Here is a 17,342-nt window from a genome sequence, read left to right as displayed (position 1 = left end):
TTACATATATATTTATATATTTTTTTATATATTTTATATTATATATTTTATATATTTATATATATGTATATATATATTATATATTTATATATATAATTATATATACAAATTATATATATAAATATATATGTACATATATATACATACACATACACACATATATATATTTAACTCTTAATTGCCTTCAAAATAGCAATGACTTTCTAAGTGAGTAGATGCTGATTTAAAAAGTTCATATCTAAGATCGCTACTAAGGGAAGCAATAATTTTACCATTATTACAGTATTCTTCTTCTTTGATCACATCCATGAAGCATATTGGAGACAGACAGCAGAGTAGAAGTTTCTCCATTAACTTTGATGCCACTGTGGTCTTGGTCTCCAGGTAATTGCAAAGCCCCGGCACAGCTCCCGTTTGCCAGGCCTACAGAACAGATTGAGAAGTCTGAGTTTCCCATTGGGGCATCTTTGAACTACATATGCCGCCCTGGTTACTACAAGAAACAGTTCCGTATCACCTGCCAAGAGAACTTGACCTGGTCAAGTGCTGAAAACAAATGTGAACGTAAGTACCTTTAGACTGAGAATTCCACTGTGTCAGTTAAATGTCCATAAGAGCTGATTCAATTGTTCAGGTTTTGGAACCAAGATGCATATGACTTAATAAGTTTGCCTAAAAGGGATTGCAGATGTGAGAGTTATTCTTTGCGTCCTATCTTCCTATTGCTTTGACTTCCTGACACCTTCATTACAAGTTCGATTCATGAGAAATGACTATCACAAGGCATGACTGAGGGAAAACCTCCATTCAGTAGGGGTTCCCCGTTGTCACCACTGAAACTGAGTAACGAGTGACTTGGGAAAGGAAAGAGAAGTGTAGGCGGGGAGAAAATCCCACACTTCGAGACCCTGATTTACACTGGTTGAATTACAAAGTGAACACTTTGGGAATAAGGGAAGTTTACATTTTTCTGGGAGGCACAGTATGAGGATGAGGTAGATCTGGAGGAAGGCTCTTTTTGAAAGTGGTGCTTAGTGGGTGGCTGGTCCTAAGGCAGTCTTGTAAGTGTCTTTCAAGGGGGCAAAAGCCTTGGAACTACAAATGCTTTTCAGTAAAGGTTGGGACAGCCAGTTGGGATCTTATGTACTTACTAAGAGAAGTTTGGAGTGTTCGATGTCCGGTCCCCAAATTCTACTTCTTTCCCATAGGTAAATCATGTGGAACTCCTCCAGAACTCATCAATGGCAGAATGACCATAAACGGAGACACCAAGTTTGGATCAACTATTAATTATGCTTGTAATGAAGGGTGAGTCTAGTGCCAAGCATCACTGTTTGGGAGGACAGTTCCAGAATTGTAGCACCAATCTCTAAGCAATAGTCTTAGAAAGTCTACCTGCCTATTAAAAACATAGCAATAAGAGAGGTGCCCGGGTGGCTCAGTTGGTTAAGCTTCTGACTCTTGGATTTGGCTCAGGTCATGATCCCGATATCATGAGTCCGAGCCCTGCCTCGGGCTCTGCTCTGATGCTGAAAAGCCTGTTTGAGATTCTCTCTCTCACCCTCTCTCTCTCTCTGCCCCTCCCCTGCTCTCTCTCGCTCTCTCTCAAAATAAATTTTTTAAAAAAGAGGTTAAAAAAACAGCAATAAGATTTCTAAATAGAAGTGGTGGCTTGAATCCAGGCATTCAACTCTGCCTGAAATGACTAAACAAATATTGGAAAAATAGGAAAAAACCTATATCCGTGCTAGAAACCTGGGGGTGGAGAGGAAAGATGCCTACTGCACAACCAATTAATGTACCTAAAACCAAGCGAAACATTCATTAAATGGGAAGGACCAGCTCTCTAAAGACGCAAATGGAACAAACAGTAGTTGATCCATGCATATATTCTTGCCCCAAAGCGCCAAGAACTAGAAATGTTGGACTGAGAAGTGGGAAAGAATGATTTGTTTGGGATGATGGAGCTGAATGGTAGACAGGCAAATTTCGATTGTTAGAGCACCTCTCCAGAAACGCACACAGTGCAGAAATCTTGCTGTGGGCATATTCTTGGCTTATCCTGAAGGGAGACAACCAATTCAGGAAAGAAGTAGAGAGACTGCTTTACCATAGATCTTAACTTTTGCTTTGTTTTTATTATTTATTGCTCACTTAAAATACATTTACTATAGCATAAGCAATAACGATAAAATGAACTTCGGCGTATACACCACCTACCTTAAGAAACATTGCTAGTATCTTGGAAGCCTCCTATGTGCCTTTTCCAATTCCCCTTCTACCTCCAACATCTGTGTGGAAGGAACGACCATCCCAAATTTTGTGTGGTTCGTTCCCTTCCATTTGTTCCCCTTTTCTCCCATACATACTCCAAGTCAGTTTCTATTTAGCTTTCCCTAGTTTAAGCTTTATGTCACTGGCATGATACGCTATGTACTTCTCTTCAACTGGCTTTTCTATTTAACAGTTTGTTTTTGCCAATTATCTATGTGGTTGTGGTTAATTCATTTTCACTTGGGAGAGTATTTCCTTATGTGGGTATGCCACAATTTATTTTTTCTTGCTTGTTATATTTGGATTGTTGCCAGTTTGTTTTACTTTGTTTTGTTTTGGCTACTCTAAGCATTCCTGATATGAATATACATGCCTCCTAGCACACATGTACAAAAGTTTCCTTAGGACAGTGGTTTTCAAACTTCTCTTCCCATGATCCACAGCTAAGAAATGTAGTTTTATAACACACACACACACACACACACACACACATACACATCACACGCAATTTTAATATAAATTAAAAGTTATTGAAAACTTCTTACCACTTCTAATCAACATTGTACTGGAGGTTCAAGCCAGGACAATTAATCAAGAAAAAGAAGCAAAAGGCATCCAAATTGGAAGGAAGGATTAAAACAGTTTCTGTTTGGGGGCACCTGGGTGGCTCAGTCAGTTAAGAATCTGACTTCAGCTCAGGTCATGATCTCACAGTTCATGGGTTTGAGCCCTGCATTGGACTCTGTGCTGACAGCTCAGAGCCTGGAGCCTGCTTCAGATTCTGTGTCTCCCCCTCTCTCTGTCCTTCCCCTGCTCACGCTCTCTCACTCTCTCTCTCAAAAATAAACAAACATTAAAAAATTTAAATAAATAACTGTTTGAAAATGATGTGTGTTGTATAGAAAATCCTAAGGAATGTACACACACACACACACACAAACACACACCAAAAAAACCTATTACAGCTAATAAATAGTTCAACAAGTTTCAGGATATCAGACCAATACACAAAATTAAATTGTATTTCTATACTCTAGCAATAAACAATCTGAGAATGAAATTAAGAAACCAGTTCCACTTACAATAACATCAAAAAAATAAAATCACTTAGAAATAAACTAAACCAAAGAAGTATAAAAGTATACACTGAAGATTATGAAATATTTTTGAAAACAAAATTAAAGAAGATCTACATAAATGGAAATATATTCTATATTCATAGATTGGATGACTTAATATTGCTAGTGTTATAATAATATTGAATATTATACAATTATAGAATATTGACTTCACCAAATTGACCCGCAGATTTAATACAATCCCTATAAATTCCAGCATCCTTTTGCAGAAATCGACAAGTTGACCCTGAAATTCTTATGGAAGTGCAAGGCACCCATACAGTCAAAAAAAATCTTGAAAAAGCAGAACTTCTCAATTTCAAAACTTACTATAAACCTACAGCAATCAAGAATGTGTGATACTGACATAAGGACAGATGTACAGATCAGTAGAACAGAATTGGGAATCCAGAAGTAAAACCATACATTTATCATCAACTATTTTGCAACAAGGCACCAAGACTGTTCAAAGGTAAAAGAAGAATCTTTTCAACAACGGGGCCTGGGACGACTGAATAAACCAAATACAAAAGAGTGAAGTAGGAGGAATGCATGTCATGAATTGCGCTAACAGATTAAACCTGAAATGTTGGAGGAACCCAACTCAGTCTGGAAGTATAATAAATATTTTCTATATACTGCTAGATCTGTTTTATAATATTTTATTTCAGATTTTTTTCCTTTTTATTCTCATAAGTATGATAGGCCTCATAATTTCCCATTCTCATGCTGTCCTTGTCTGGCTTTATAACCAATTTATCCTCATAAAATGAGCAGAGTGTGTTTCTTTTCTAAAGCAGGCTTGATCTATCAATTTTTTTTCCAATTTCCTCTTGTATTTCTGGGTTTTGTTTTATATATTTGAGGCTATGTAATTAGGTGCATACACATTTAATACTTCCATTATCTTCCAAGAGCATTAAAACTTATGTCGATTGCAAGAACTTCCAGTTCCAGGACACGATGGGCAGACTCACTTTTCTCTGCGTCTATGTAGCTAAATACCCTGGAAACTGGTCAACACGTAACCATGAAAGGACCACAAAAGGTGGAAAGGAGATGGGCTGGAGGACTATAAAACTTAAAGAATGACCCCATAGTGAGGTCCCTGGATTTCCTTTTTATCTCCAAGACTGGGTGCTTGGAAGGAACGCAACCCTGAATATTCAGCAGGCAGGAAGAGAGGGAGAGAGAAGCCTGTTCTCTGGTCAAAGGGCTGGGAAAAGGGAAGCTTAGTGGGGAGGTGGTAGGGAGACATGTGGATGGCAATAGTGGTCCAATCTGCCCAGCTTAGCAGCATAAGCAGAAATCAGGGATGGGGCAGGGGAGCATCTCTCCTTCTCAGAGAAGCCCTGAGAAGCAGCAGGTCCCCAGGTCACCAGCAGCTGTATCAATGGTAGAACCTGGGCTTCAGTCCCAATGACAATTTTATCTAATGCCCCACACCAGCCAGCAGCAGTGAGCTCTCTTCTGCCGGTGGTGACGGCGTCAACAGAACCCAGCTGGTGAGACCTAGACTTCAACCCAGCAGCAGAAAGGGAACCAGGTTCGGGGTTTCCTCCTCCTCCATGCAGTAGGAGAGAGCCTCCCAGACCCATGACTCCTGGTTCTCCACCCAGCAGCAAAATGCAGCCTAGATAGGGGCTTCCCTCCCCTGGTGGCCACAACACAAAACGAAGGGGGAGCTCCCCCCCTCCCCAGATAGCCAGAGAACAGGCCAGAGAGGTTCCTCTCCATGCAAGGGTTGAACATCTCTCACGCCTCACCTAGTGGTACCAGGCAGGTCAGAGAAGCGCCTCCGCCGTCCCAGGCAGTGTCAGCAGGGATGCGGAGCCAGGAGATGAAGCCGACCAGAATAGCCCTGCAAGACTGGAAAATCCAATTGTCGTTGGAACTAAAGCCCACAAAAATAGGCCAGAATCTACACACTACCCTAAAGAGAGCGGTTACGTGCTAAACTTGATTTCACTAAGAGCAAGAGTCGCTTAACACAATATCCCAAGTGTTAGGATCCAAGAGAAAAATCACGTGTCACATCAAGAACCAGGGAAATCGCAGCTTGACTGAGAAGGGATAATCAATACCAGTAAGGATGCCAATGCCAAGATGAGTCAGATGTTGGAACTATCTAACGAAGATTTTAAAGCAGCCTTCATAAAATCGCTTCAATAAGTAATTACAAATTCCCTTGAGAAAAATCTTAAAGGCAAGCAAAGAGAAAGGACACACTACCTATAGGGGAACACAATTTGAATGGCAGTGGGTTTACTATCTGAAAATATGGAGGCAAGAAGGAAGTGGCACACCTTTTCCAAATACGAAAGAAAAGAACTTATTAACTGTGAACTCCATGTCTTTAAAAATATTAATCGCATACCTGGAATAAATCCCAGTTGGCTATTGTATATGATTCTTTTTATGTACTGTTGGGTTTGATTTGTTAATACTTTATTGAAGTTTTTTTTACCGTCTATAAAATGTTAGCAAATCAAACCCAGTAAGGCATTAAAAAAATTGCCTACAGTGACCACAGTGGAAACTACTCCGGGTATGCAAGACAGATTCAACATCCAAAAATCAATCAACATAATCAACTATATTAACGGGCTAAAGAGGAAAAAATTTTTAATATTTTAGAAGTGTTTTATGTATGTATTTTAAGAGAGAGAGAGAGCGGAAGAGGGGCAGAGGGTGAAGGAGAGAGAGAATCCCGAGCGGGCTCCACACTGTTAGCATAGAGCCCGATGTGGGTTCTAGCTGGTGAACTGTGAGATCATGACCTGAGCTGAAATTGAGTCAGACACTTAATCGACTGATCCACCCAAGCTCATATTAATTTGTATGCTCAAAGTAGAAAATATATATGCTCATATCAACGGTCCCAGAAATTGTAGTTGACAAAGTCCAATAACAAATCATGGTAAAAACTCACAGCAAGTTAGGGATGGAATTGAACAAGTCTGAAATCAAGGTGTTAGCAGGTTGGTTCCTACTGGAGGCTCTAAGGAAGAATTTATTCCATGCTTTTCCCCTAGCTTCTGGTGGTTACCAGCAGTCCTTGGTATCACTTGGCTATAAACACATCTCTCCATCTCTGCCTCTGTCTGGCTTTGCCTCACATGACTTTGCCTCTGTATGTGTTACCTTTGTCTTCCCTCTGTGTGTCTCTTTGTCCAAACTTCCTTCTTCCTTTGAGGACACCAGTCATTGGAGTAGGGCCCCCGCTAATCCAGTGTGACCTCATCCTAACTCTGTTACATCCGCCACAAACTTATTTCCAAATAAAGTCAGATTCTGAGGTTTCAGGACGTAAATTTAGAGGCATACTATTGAATCCAGAATGGACATGAATGGACATGTCATCGAAGAGAATATGCGATGTAAGTACATGAACATATATTCAGCTTCATTAGCCATTAGGAAAATGCAAACTAAAACAACATGGCGGGGGGGGGGGGCGCGCCTGGGTGGCTCAATTGCGTGAGCGTCCGACTCTTTGGATACATGTCATTTTACATGTGTCCAAGCCCATAGAATGTCCAACACCAAGAGTGAACCCTGATGTAAACTATGGACTTGAGATGATAATGATATGTCCACGTAGCTTCATCAATTGCAACAAATTGTACCATTCTGGTGGGGGATGTTGGTAATGTGGGAGGTTGTGCATGTGTGTGGAAAGGGAGTATATGGTAAATCCCTGTACCTTCTGGTCAATATTTCTGTAAACTTGAAACTCCTCTTAAAAATAGTCTGTATAAAAAAAAAATTGCATAGATGTAAATACACATGCACCCCTCACACAAATTAGCACAAATAAAACTGAGGAAATTTGAACCAAATTGGCAGATCATACCTATGCCAATGTCCTGGTTGTAATATTCTACTATAGTTTTTGCAAGACCTTATCAATGGGGGAGATATTCCACATTTATGGCATGCTTGGAATAGTTTGTGGCATACTAAGTGAGAATTTCTGCCTTGACCATTTTAAATATGAAATCAGTGTTGGACTTTTGTTGTTCTGTTTGGATTTCCTTTGGTTTGAGGTTGATGAATCTTAAATACTGTAGGTTTCTACAAAACCGTGGCTTAAAGTAAAGAAGAGAGAGCCCATTTAGTTGAGAAGGTGTGAAGAAAAAAATTTAAAGTCCAAATGAAGACATAAACTTTGGGAAAGTGACCGTACTATGACAAATGGAAATTGTCCTGAATTCTCCAAGATTGTGAGCTCTAGTAAGTAGCAATATAAGTAGGAAAATGAACAGGGAATATAACATTCATTCTTCTTTATCTTTAGATACCGACTCATTGGTCAGCCCTCTAGCACGTGCCTCATCTCGGGCAATATTGTCGTCTGGGATAACAGCCCACCTACTTGTGAAAGTGAGTTGAGATATTCTTTCCTGTTACCTTCACCAATGGATTCTAAGTTTCCTCCTGGAGTTGTAAAAATCTTAATTGAATTCCTTTTGTGCATTTGTCCCTCAATCCCTAGGGGGTTTCTGGCAACTGTTTCCTTAAATGTTTCCTTATCCCAGGATGTACCTTTTCTGAATCTGGGGACTTAAATGCAGAAAAGCCTTCAAACTTTATTTTTACTTCAAATAATTTGGAATTATGTTGACTGTACCACCCCCAGTATAACAATCATTCTGCTTGGCAAATTAGTGAAGATTTTTTTTTTAAGTGTTACTCTCCAAGGTTGGTGAAGCTGTGTATGAATCAACACTTTCATGTACCTGGAGTTACACAAAACCTCTTGAAGGGTACCATGTTCTGTGACCCTCAAAAGTGGGCATCTATTTTGACCCAGTTCTTAGAACTTATGCTTGGGAAATAAACACAGACGTTTACTAGGAGTTCACTGTAAACATTTCATTGCTGCATTCTTTATAATGGCAAATATGTTAAAGTAACCTAAATGTTTCAAATCATGGTCTGGAAAGTACTGGAAGGAGTCATGTTAAAATGACTATGGAGAGGGGCGCCTGGGTGGCTCAGTCGGTTAAGCGGCCGACTTCGGCTCAGGTCATGATCTCGCGGTCCATGAGTTCGAGCCCCGCATCGGGCTCTGTGCTGACAGCTCTGAGCCTGGAGCCTGTTTCAGATTCTGTGTCTCCCTCTCTCTCTGACCCTCCCCCATTCATGCTCTGTCACTCTCTGTCTCAAAAATAAATAAACGTTAAAAAAAAATGACTATGGAGAATTCCCTAAGAAACATAAAATCAGAGTTAGAAGAAATACCAGCCATGCACCAGAATATTAGTTAGCCATTAAAAAAGGGGGGGGGGTCACCTGGGTGGCTCAGCTGGTTAAGCTTGGGACTTCAACTCAGGTCATGATCTTACAGTTTGTGGGTTTGAGCCCCTCCATCGGGCTCTGTGCTGACAGCTCAGAGCCTGGAGCCTGCTTCAGATTCTATGTCTCGTCTCTCTCTGCCCCTTCCCAACTCTTTCTCTCTCTCTCTCTATCTAAAAAATAAATAAGCATTAAAAAAAAAAAAGATGTCATGGAAAAGCACTTCATGACATGTAAAGATGTTAATTATATATTTTATGTGAAAAAATTAGGTGACAGGACAGTACTCTGGCTAGATCTCTTAATTTAAAGATAACACACCTATATCTATTCCTGTATTTTCATCTCTGTTCCTAAATCTGTAACCTTTTGGGGCGCCTGGGTGGCTCAGTTGGTTAAGCATCCGACTTCAGCTCAGGTCACGATCTCATGGTCCATGAGTTCGAGCCCCGCGTCAGGCTCTGGGCTGATGGCCCAGAGCCTGGAGCCTGCTTCCGATTCTGTGTCTCACTCTCTCTCTGCCCCTCCCCCGTTCATGCTCTGTCTCTCTCTGTCTCAAAAATAAATAAACATTAAAAAAATAAATAAATTTAAAAAAATAAATAAACCTGTAACCTTTTGTATATCTAAACCTTGGTGAATGGCTTTCCGCCTCCTTGGTGAAAGTGGGAGGAAACTTCTGATATACATTTTGACCGTGCAGCCGCATGCTTTCTCAAGAAGATCCAATCTCCTATTTATTCAAACTGCCCTAGGTCCATAAACTGGCTCTCAAGTCTGGGCATTGGTTGGTGAATAACCATAACTTTTTTTTTTTTTTCAGTGATTCAAGTCAAACCTAGATCTTTTCTGCTTCTGCCCATCTAATAACACTGTAGTCCGTTATTCTTCTATTTTGGTTTTAGAGATTCCGCAATCAATCAGCCCAGAGCAACGATTTCTGCAGGCAAATCATTCTCATTTCTGTTTCAATTGTCTCTGGCCCTCTGGCCCTCGAGTGCTGCCACTTGACCTCTACCATCCTGAGGTCCTTCCGTCACCATTAAATTCAGGGAAGACAATTCCATAACTAAATCCCAACGTCATTCCCAGCCTACAGAAAATAAGCACCATAGATGTTTTTCAAGGTTACTGAATATTCTGCATGAATGTATTACTCAAAGCCTTGGGTGAAAAGATAAATGTTCTCTCTTTCTTTTTTTTATTTTTTTTATTTTTTTAACACTTATTTATTATTGAGAGACAGAGCATGGGCTTGGGAGGGGCACAGAGAGGGGGAGACACAGAATCGGAAGCAGACTCCAGGCTCTGAGCTGTTAGTACAGAGCCCAATGCGGGGCTTGAACCCACAAACCGTGAGATCCGGGCCTGAGGCCAAGTTGGATGCTCAACTGACCGATCCCCCCAGGCGCCCCTAAAAGTTCGCTCTTTCAACACCCCACCCCTGTGCACATTGGTGGGGAGTTGACAAACAGATACTACATAAATCCACTCTGGCATTCGTAAATCCCCAAGTCATAGAATTGCTTCCTCAATAGTATCCTGAAAAAGATCTGGTATTTCAGCTTCGTTCAGCAGAGGCCAGACTCTGACCCGCTGAATTCACAGTCTCATTTCTGGTGTTCTGCACCTTCTTGTAGGTCATAACTTGTACTCCCCACCCCCTCCTGTACTTCCAGGTCTGCCAGGACTTAAATCAGGTTTAAGGACCAGAAACAATGCGAAGTAGTAGGGGTAGGTCCGGAGGAAGATCAGCGGTCCCTGAAATTTGGGCTGCCCGATTTAGTAAATAAAAATACACGATGTTCAGTTAAACTCAAATTTCAAATAAGCAACAAATACTTTTGTATTCTAACTATGTGCCTTGTGATATTGGGGATATACTTACCCTTAGAGCTTTTTCAATGTTTTTCTGAAATTCACATTTAACTGGACATTCTATATTTTCTCTGGCAATCCTATCAGGGCACCTGCCTCATGAGAGATCATTACAGTTTCTTTAGAGAAAGGGAGGACCCCCTCAGACAGGGGAGGAGGGCCTGTTTCCCCTAGCAAAGGAGACTCAGCAGAACTCCCAGGTTCAAGGTATTCAGCTTTGTTCGAATCTGTCCATATATCTCCATCCCAATTTTCAGAGTCCTCCTTCCAATCAGCTCTCAAACTTTAACATAAGAGACCCTGTCGTGAATTCAATTTGTCGTGGAATCCAGCTACAGGATTGATTAGATGTTAGATTTGTGCTTCAGAAGTTTTGGCTCTGTGGCTACGGAATGCAAGTGTTTTTCTTTTGTTTGTTTTTTTTAAGTTTATTTATTTATTTTGGGAGAGAGAGAGAGGAGAGACAGTGAGCATGGGAGCTGGGGAGGAGCAGAGAGAGAGGGAGAGGGAGAGGGAGAGAGAACGCTGTCAGCGCAGAGCATGAAGCGGGCTCTATCACACCAACCTTGAGATAATGACCTTAGCCCAAATCAAGAGTCAGACACTCAACTGACTGAGCCACCTAGGTGCCCTACAAGTATTTATTTTAGGGCAGGTAGAGAAGCTTTCAGAACCAGACCCTGAACAGGAATTTAGAGCATTTTCTTTCTCTTAAGTTCTCCAAAGCACTTGGAAGCAAGCAACCAACCAGCTCGCTTTTCCTCCCTCCCTCCCTCCCTTCCTTCCTTCCTTCTCTCCTACTTGCTTCCTCCCTTCCTCCCTCCCTCCTTGTCTTCCTTCTCTCTTTTGTTCATATACTAGATAGGACCCCTAATAAAATCTTGATGAAGGTATCTTTGTCTTGTTCCCCATCTCAAAGGGAAAGATTGAAATATTTCACCATTAACCAATATTTGCTGTAGGCTTTTGTAGATACCCATTTTTAGATTAAGAAAATTCCCTTATAATATTCTTCATTGCTAAGAATTTTTTTTATCATTAAACTGTAAAGTTTACCAAACACATTGGCTACATATATTGAACAATCGTATCTGTTTCTCTGTTACTCTCTCTCTCTTTTTTTAATGTTTATTTCTTTTTGAGAGAGACAGAGACAGAATGTGAGTGGGTTGGGACAGAGAGAGAGGGAGACACAGAATCCGAAACAGGCTCCAGGCTCTGAGCTGTCAGCACAGAGCCCCACGCGGGACTCGAACCCACGAGCTGCAAGATCATGACCTGAGCTGAAGTCGGATGCTCAACCGACTGAGCCACCCAGGCGCCCCTCTCCATTACTCTCTTAATGTAATGAATTGTTTTAGTTTCTTTTTGAAAGACAAACTGATTTTGAATTCCAATTTTATATTCTTGGAATACATCAACTTGACAAAATATTTTATAATTTTTGTATGTTGTTTAATGTGCTTTTGTAATGTATTTTAGATGTTTTTGAGATATAATTTACATATCATAAAGTTGCTCTTTTAAAGAATACACTGTAATGATTTTTAGTATATTCGTAAGGTTGTGCGACCAGCACCACTCATTCTAGAACACTTTTATCACCCCATTCCTAATGTTTTTTAGAGAGATCAGACTGTAATATTTTTCCCGTGATTTAAATATCCTGTGTAATATTTTTCCCATTTCATTTCTCCCGTGAGAAAAAAAAATGAAATATTTTTCTCATGTCCTTATGAGGTTTTGGTATCAAACTTACAATAGACTCATAAAGCCACCTGATTGTGTTCCATAGATTTGTTTCCCTTTAAGGCATTATTTCTTCCTTAGATATTTGAAAAAAACTCACCAATAAAGCCCTATTGCCTATAGTTTATGTTGCTGGCAGTTCTTTTTTTCTTCTCCTTTTTTAAATCTCCAAGTTTTTATTTAAATTCCAGTCAGCTAACATATAGTGTAATATTAGCTTCAGGAATAGAATTGAGTGATTCATCACTTATATACAACAGCCAGTGCCCATTACAAAGAGTGCCCTCCTTGATAGCCATCACCTACTTAACCCATCCCCCTGCCCGACTCCCCTGGAAGGTCTTTTTTGCAACATTTTTTTCACACCATCTAGACTTTTTATTGAAAGACATATATTTGTATATTACTACATCTATATATAAAGTGCTCAGTAGTAATCATTCACTTCAATGAAACTTTACAAAGTGAACACACCCACATTAATAGCATTCAAATAAGATATAGCACATCAGAAGCTTCCCCATGCTCTTCCTCAGTGATCATCTTTCCCAAATAACCATTATTCTGGCTTCTATCACAAGGATTAGTTTGCCCCGTCTTGAATTTTCTATTAAAGGAATCAAAAAGCATGTACTCTTTTGTGTCCAACTTCTGTTGAGTGTTATATGTAGGAGACTTATCCATGTTGTTGTATATGGATCAATTGGATCTTTTTTTTAATTGTTGTATGTATTTGTTGTATGTAATTGTTGTATGTAATTGTTGTAAGAACTTAACAATTAATTTGTAAACTCGGCTGTTTATATATCAGCAGTATTTTATGCATGTGCATATGCAATAAATATCCATATATATGCAAATACAAATTTTCAAATCTTTATATATATATATATGCACATCTATATAGTGTTTATATTTACATAAGTGGAATTGTTGAGTATGAACGTAGCCAGTCTTAATAGATACTGCCATAAGATTTCATACTGTGGTTGTACACATTACACTTCTACCAAAATCAGATGAAAATTCCAGCTGCTCAATATCTTTGTCAACTTGATAGTTATCAATTGTTTAAATTTCAGCAATTCTAGGGGCTCACTGTGGCTTTAATTTGCATTTTCCTAATGACTGATGATGCAGAGCACCTTTTCATATCTTTGTGCAGTGCCTGTTCAAAATTTTCACCCAATGTTTGCTAGTTTGTGTATCTTTTTTATTGTCTTGTAGAAATTCTTCATACACAATAAACATAACACAATAAACAAAACACATTTTCTTCCAGGCTAAAATTGGTCCTTTTGCTTTCTTAATGATGTCTTTTGATGATAGAAGGTATACATTTTTATAGTGTTTTTTAATAAGACTTAATAAATCTTTTCCTTTCTAGTCACTACTTCCTCTGTTCTTTTTTTTTAATGTTTTTATTTTTTATTTTTGAGAGAGAGAGAGCAAGTGTGAGTGGGGGAGGGGCAGAGAGAGAAGGAGAGAGAGAATCTTAAGCAGGCTCCACACTCAACATGGAGCCTGACATGAGGCTCGACCCCACAATCCTGGGATCATGACCTGAGCCTAAATCAAGAGTTGGATGCTCAACCAACTAGACGGGCCACCCAGGCGCCCCACCACTTTCTCTGTTCTATGTAAGGAAGCTTTGCCTGTCATTTTATCTCTTAAGTTGATGATTCACCTCAGATTTATTTTTTGTGTGGTGTCAAGTATGGTCAAGGAATGTATTTCCTTTTTTGTATGTGTTTTGTTTGTTTTTTTCCTAATGGGTAGGCAATTCACCTAAAACTACTGATTTTAAAAACCATTAAAAAAACATTTTTGTATATCACAATACAATAGTTTAATATCTGTGTCAGGTGTCATTATATGTGGGTCTCATTTCAGAGAGGTTCTGTGCTATTTTCATTACTATAGTATTTCATTACTATAGTATTTCATTGCTATAGTATTCATTACTATAGTATTCATTACTATAGTATTCTAATAAGAGTTGATATCTGGTGGCACATCCTCTGCCATGTACTTCTTCCAAGATTTATTTGGTGATTCTTGGCCCTTTGCATTTCCATATAAAATTTAGAACCAGTTTGTCAGTTTCCACAAAAAGAATACTGCTTGAATTGGCATTGGGTTTCTATTGACTCAGCAGATGCAATTGTGGGCCACTTACATTTTTTAATTTTAAATTCATGAACATGAATTTTTGAAATTTTTGAAATCTTAATAATATTTGCCAATTTACATTATAGAAAATAATGTAAACATAGATATGTAACATTGAAAAATGTAACATTTTCTAATTGTTTCTTAAACACGCAATCATTTGACCTTGGAACCAACAATCTTGCTAAATTTACTTAGAAATGCAGTAGTTTATCTGCATATTCTTTTGGATATGCTGTATACATAATCATGTCATTGGTAAATAATTATCCTATTTTTTTAATCTTTTCCTTTCTTGCAGCTTTTTATTTCTCTTGCTTTACTGCATTGGCTAGAACCTCCAGTACAATGTTGAATGGAAGAGAAGATACTGGGTTTTTAAAAAAATTTTTTTGTAATGTTTATTTATTTTTGAGAAAGAGAGGCAAAGTGTGAGTGGGGGAGGTGCAGAGAGAGAGAGAGACAGAGAGAGAGAGAGAGAGAGAGAGAGAGAGAATCCAAAGCAGGCTCCAAGCTCCAAGCTATCATCACAGAACTTGACGTGGGGCTTGAACCCACAGACTGTGAGATCATGACCTCAGCCGATGTCAGATGCTTAACAGACTGAACCACCCAGGTTTTTTAATAGTCATTATATTGGTTTTTTAATATTGGTTTTTTAATAGTCATTATAAAGCATGATGTTTACAGAAGGTTTTAGGAAGATATTCTTTATCAGATTAAGGAAGTTGCTTTTTATACCTAAGTTGCTAAAAGATTTATCACGAATGTGTATTCTAATTTATCACTGTGTATCTAATGAGACGATCAGATCCTATTTCTCCTTCATTGTGTCAGTTTTTGTGCTTTTACATTGATCTCACATTATTGTTGTTTTTATAAACAGAGTATTTATACTCCTCCATCTATTAACTATTTCTGCTATACTTCCTCCAAATTGCAGTTCAGTCAGTTCTTTAAGACACTATTTTCCTTCAATCTAAAAAATTATCTTTTAGCATTTTTGTATTGTAGGTCTTCTGGCAATAGATTCTTTAAATATTTTTCTAGGCATGGTTTCTTAAAAGTTATCACCCCTATTTTCTGGCTTCTTTTAAAATTGATTGCTCTTGATTTTTTTTTTTTTACAATATTACTATGATGTGTCTAGGTAAAGTTTTTCCCTTTTTTTTTTTTTTTTTTAGTATTTGTATTGTTTGAGTTTGTATGGCTTCTTGAATCTGTAGGTTTAATGATGTCTTTTATTGGTTTTGGAAAATTCTCAGCCTTTACTTCTTCAAATGTTCACGACCTGTGTTATCGCTCTCCTCTGATTATCGGAATTCACTTAAATATGCATTAGGCCTTCCTTATCCCTCTATCCTATAAGTCTATTACTCTTTTTTAAGTATTTCTGATCCTTCTGTGTCTCTGTGTTTTATTCTGGATATTTTCTTCAGTCCTGGCTTCCAATTCATTGATCTTTATTCAACTGTGTCCCACTTGCTGTTAATTCCATCAGATTCTTAATTTCAGTAACTGTATTTTACAATGACAACAACTTTTATTTGATTCCTTTCAAAATTTTCCCTGTTGTTTTTAATTGTTTCTTGTTCTTACCAAAAGTTTGGGTTTCGTATATTTTACCTTTGAATAGATAAACATAATTATCTTAAATCTGCGAGTGAAAATTCCAATAGCTGGGGTCCTAACGGTTCAGTTTCTATTGTCAGTGATAACGCTGCTTCTCATTCATGTTATTTTATCTCATTAAGTACTCATTAAGTATTTTATCTCATTAAGTATCTCATTGATTGTATGTCAGGAATTATACTTGAGAACCTTTCTCCGTACAAATAAATTCAAGGTCTTAGAAAACGAACCTTCTTCAGGAAGGATTTTTATTGTTGTTATTTCTTCCAGAAACCTGGGGACCTAGCAGTCTGGGACCACTTTCATTCAATTTCAGAAACTGTTATTTTTCTAGGCCACCCACAGTACTTGAGGAACAACTCCAGTAATCTTGATTCCCAAGGCCTATTTCTTTGAGGTCCCTATTAGTATACAGCAGAAGATATTACCAAGGCTTCCACCTTGCAAGATCTGGATTCCACTTTAGTTCCTTGACTCCATGAGACTATCAAAGTCTGCTCACCACTCGGATCCCCCCTCCTGATTCAGCTATCCTTCCCGCAGAACAGCAGCCTAAATGCCTCTTACCCAGTTTTTTATCTTCTATCAGATTATGGTCTGGTAATGCTTCACTAGTTCATTGCTTTCTGATACATCCACAGACATAGTTTATATTTTATCCAGCATTTATAGTCTTTCTTGGGGCGGGGGGGAGAATGCAGGGGTAGAATGATGTTTGATTTAAATTGTTAAGGTTACCCTTATCAGAAGGAGTATCCTTCTTAAGAATTTCTATTTTTAATTTCAAGTGTTTTGGAGTTTTGGCTGAAGTTACTTCATTCTAGTTATATAGTATTATAGTCGTACAATGTACTATGTCCTACTTCCAGATTTTCAACTGTATTGCGAGTTGTTGTTGTTTTGTTTTTTTGTGTTTTTTTTGTTTTTTTTGTTTTTTTAATTTTTTTCAACGTTTTTTATTTATTTTTTTTGGGACAGAGAGAGACAGAGCATGAACGGGGGAGGGGCAGAGAGAGAGGGAGACGCAGAATCGGAAGCAGGCTCCAGGCTCCGAGCCATCAGCCCGGAGCCTGACGCGGGGCTCGAACTCACGGACCGCGAGATCGTGACCTGGCTGAAGTCGGACGCTTAACCGACTGCGCCACCCAGGCGCCCCTGTTGTTTTTTTTTTTAATGAACTAATATATGATCCCTTTTACATGGGTATCATGTTGTGAT

At 38.7% G+C, this 17,342-nt stretch overlaps 1 protein-coding gene across 1 annotated transcript in view; it reads left to right on the top strand.

Annotated features, from left to right (window-relative positions):
- Positions 1-17,342, top strand: part of CR1L (complement C3b/C4b receptor 1 like) — a 57,493-nt gene that overhangs the window by 5,419 nt on the left and 34,732 nt on the right. The window contains exons 2-4 of the mRNA XM_049634245.1: positions 385-564; positions 1,209-1,308; positions 7,693-7,778. Of these exons, the coding sequence (XP_049490202.1) occupies positions 385-564; positions 1,209-1,308; positions 7,693-7,778 (366 nt within the window). The remainder of the gene's footprint in view (positions 1-384; positions 565-1,208; positions 1,309-7,692; positions 7,779-17,342) is intronic.

Source organism: Panthera uncia, chromosome F1 (assembly GCF_023721935.1).
Source record: "Panthera uncia isolate 11264 chromosome F1, Puncia_PCG_1.0, whole genome shotgun sequence".
In the NCBI taxonomy this organism is placed as follows: domain Eukaryota; kingdom Metazoa; phylum Chordata; class Mammalia; order Carnivora; family Felidae; genus Panthera; species Panthera uncia.
Note: the sequence above shows the minus strand (reverse complement) of the source record. Positions and strands in the feature narration are given on the sequence as shown.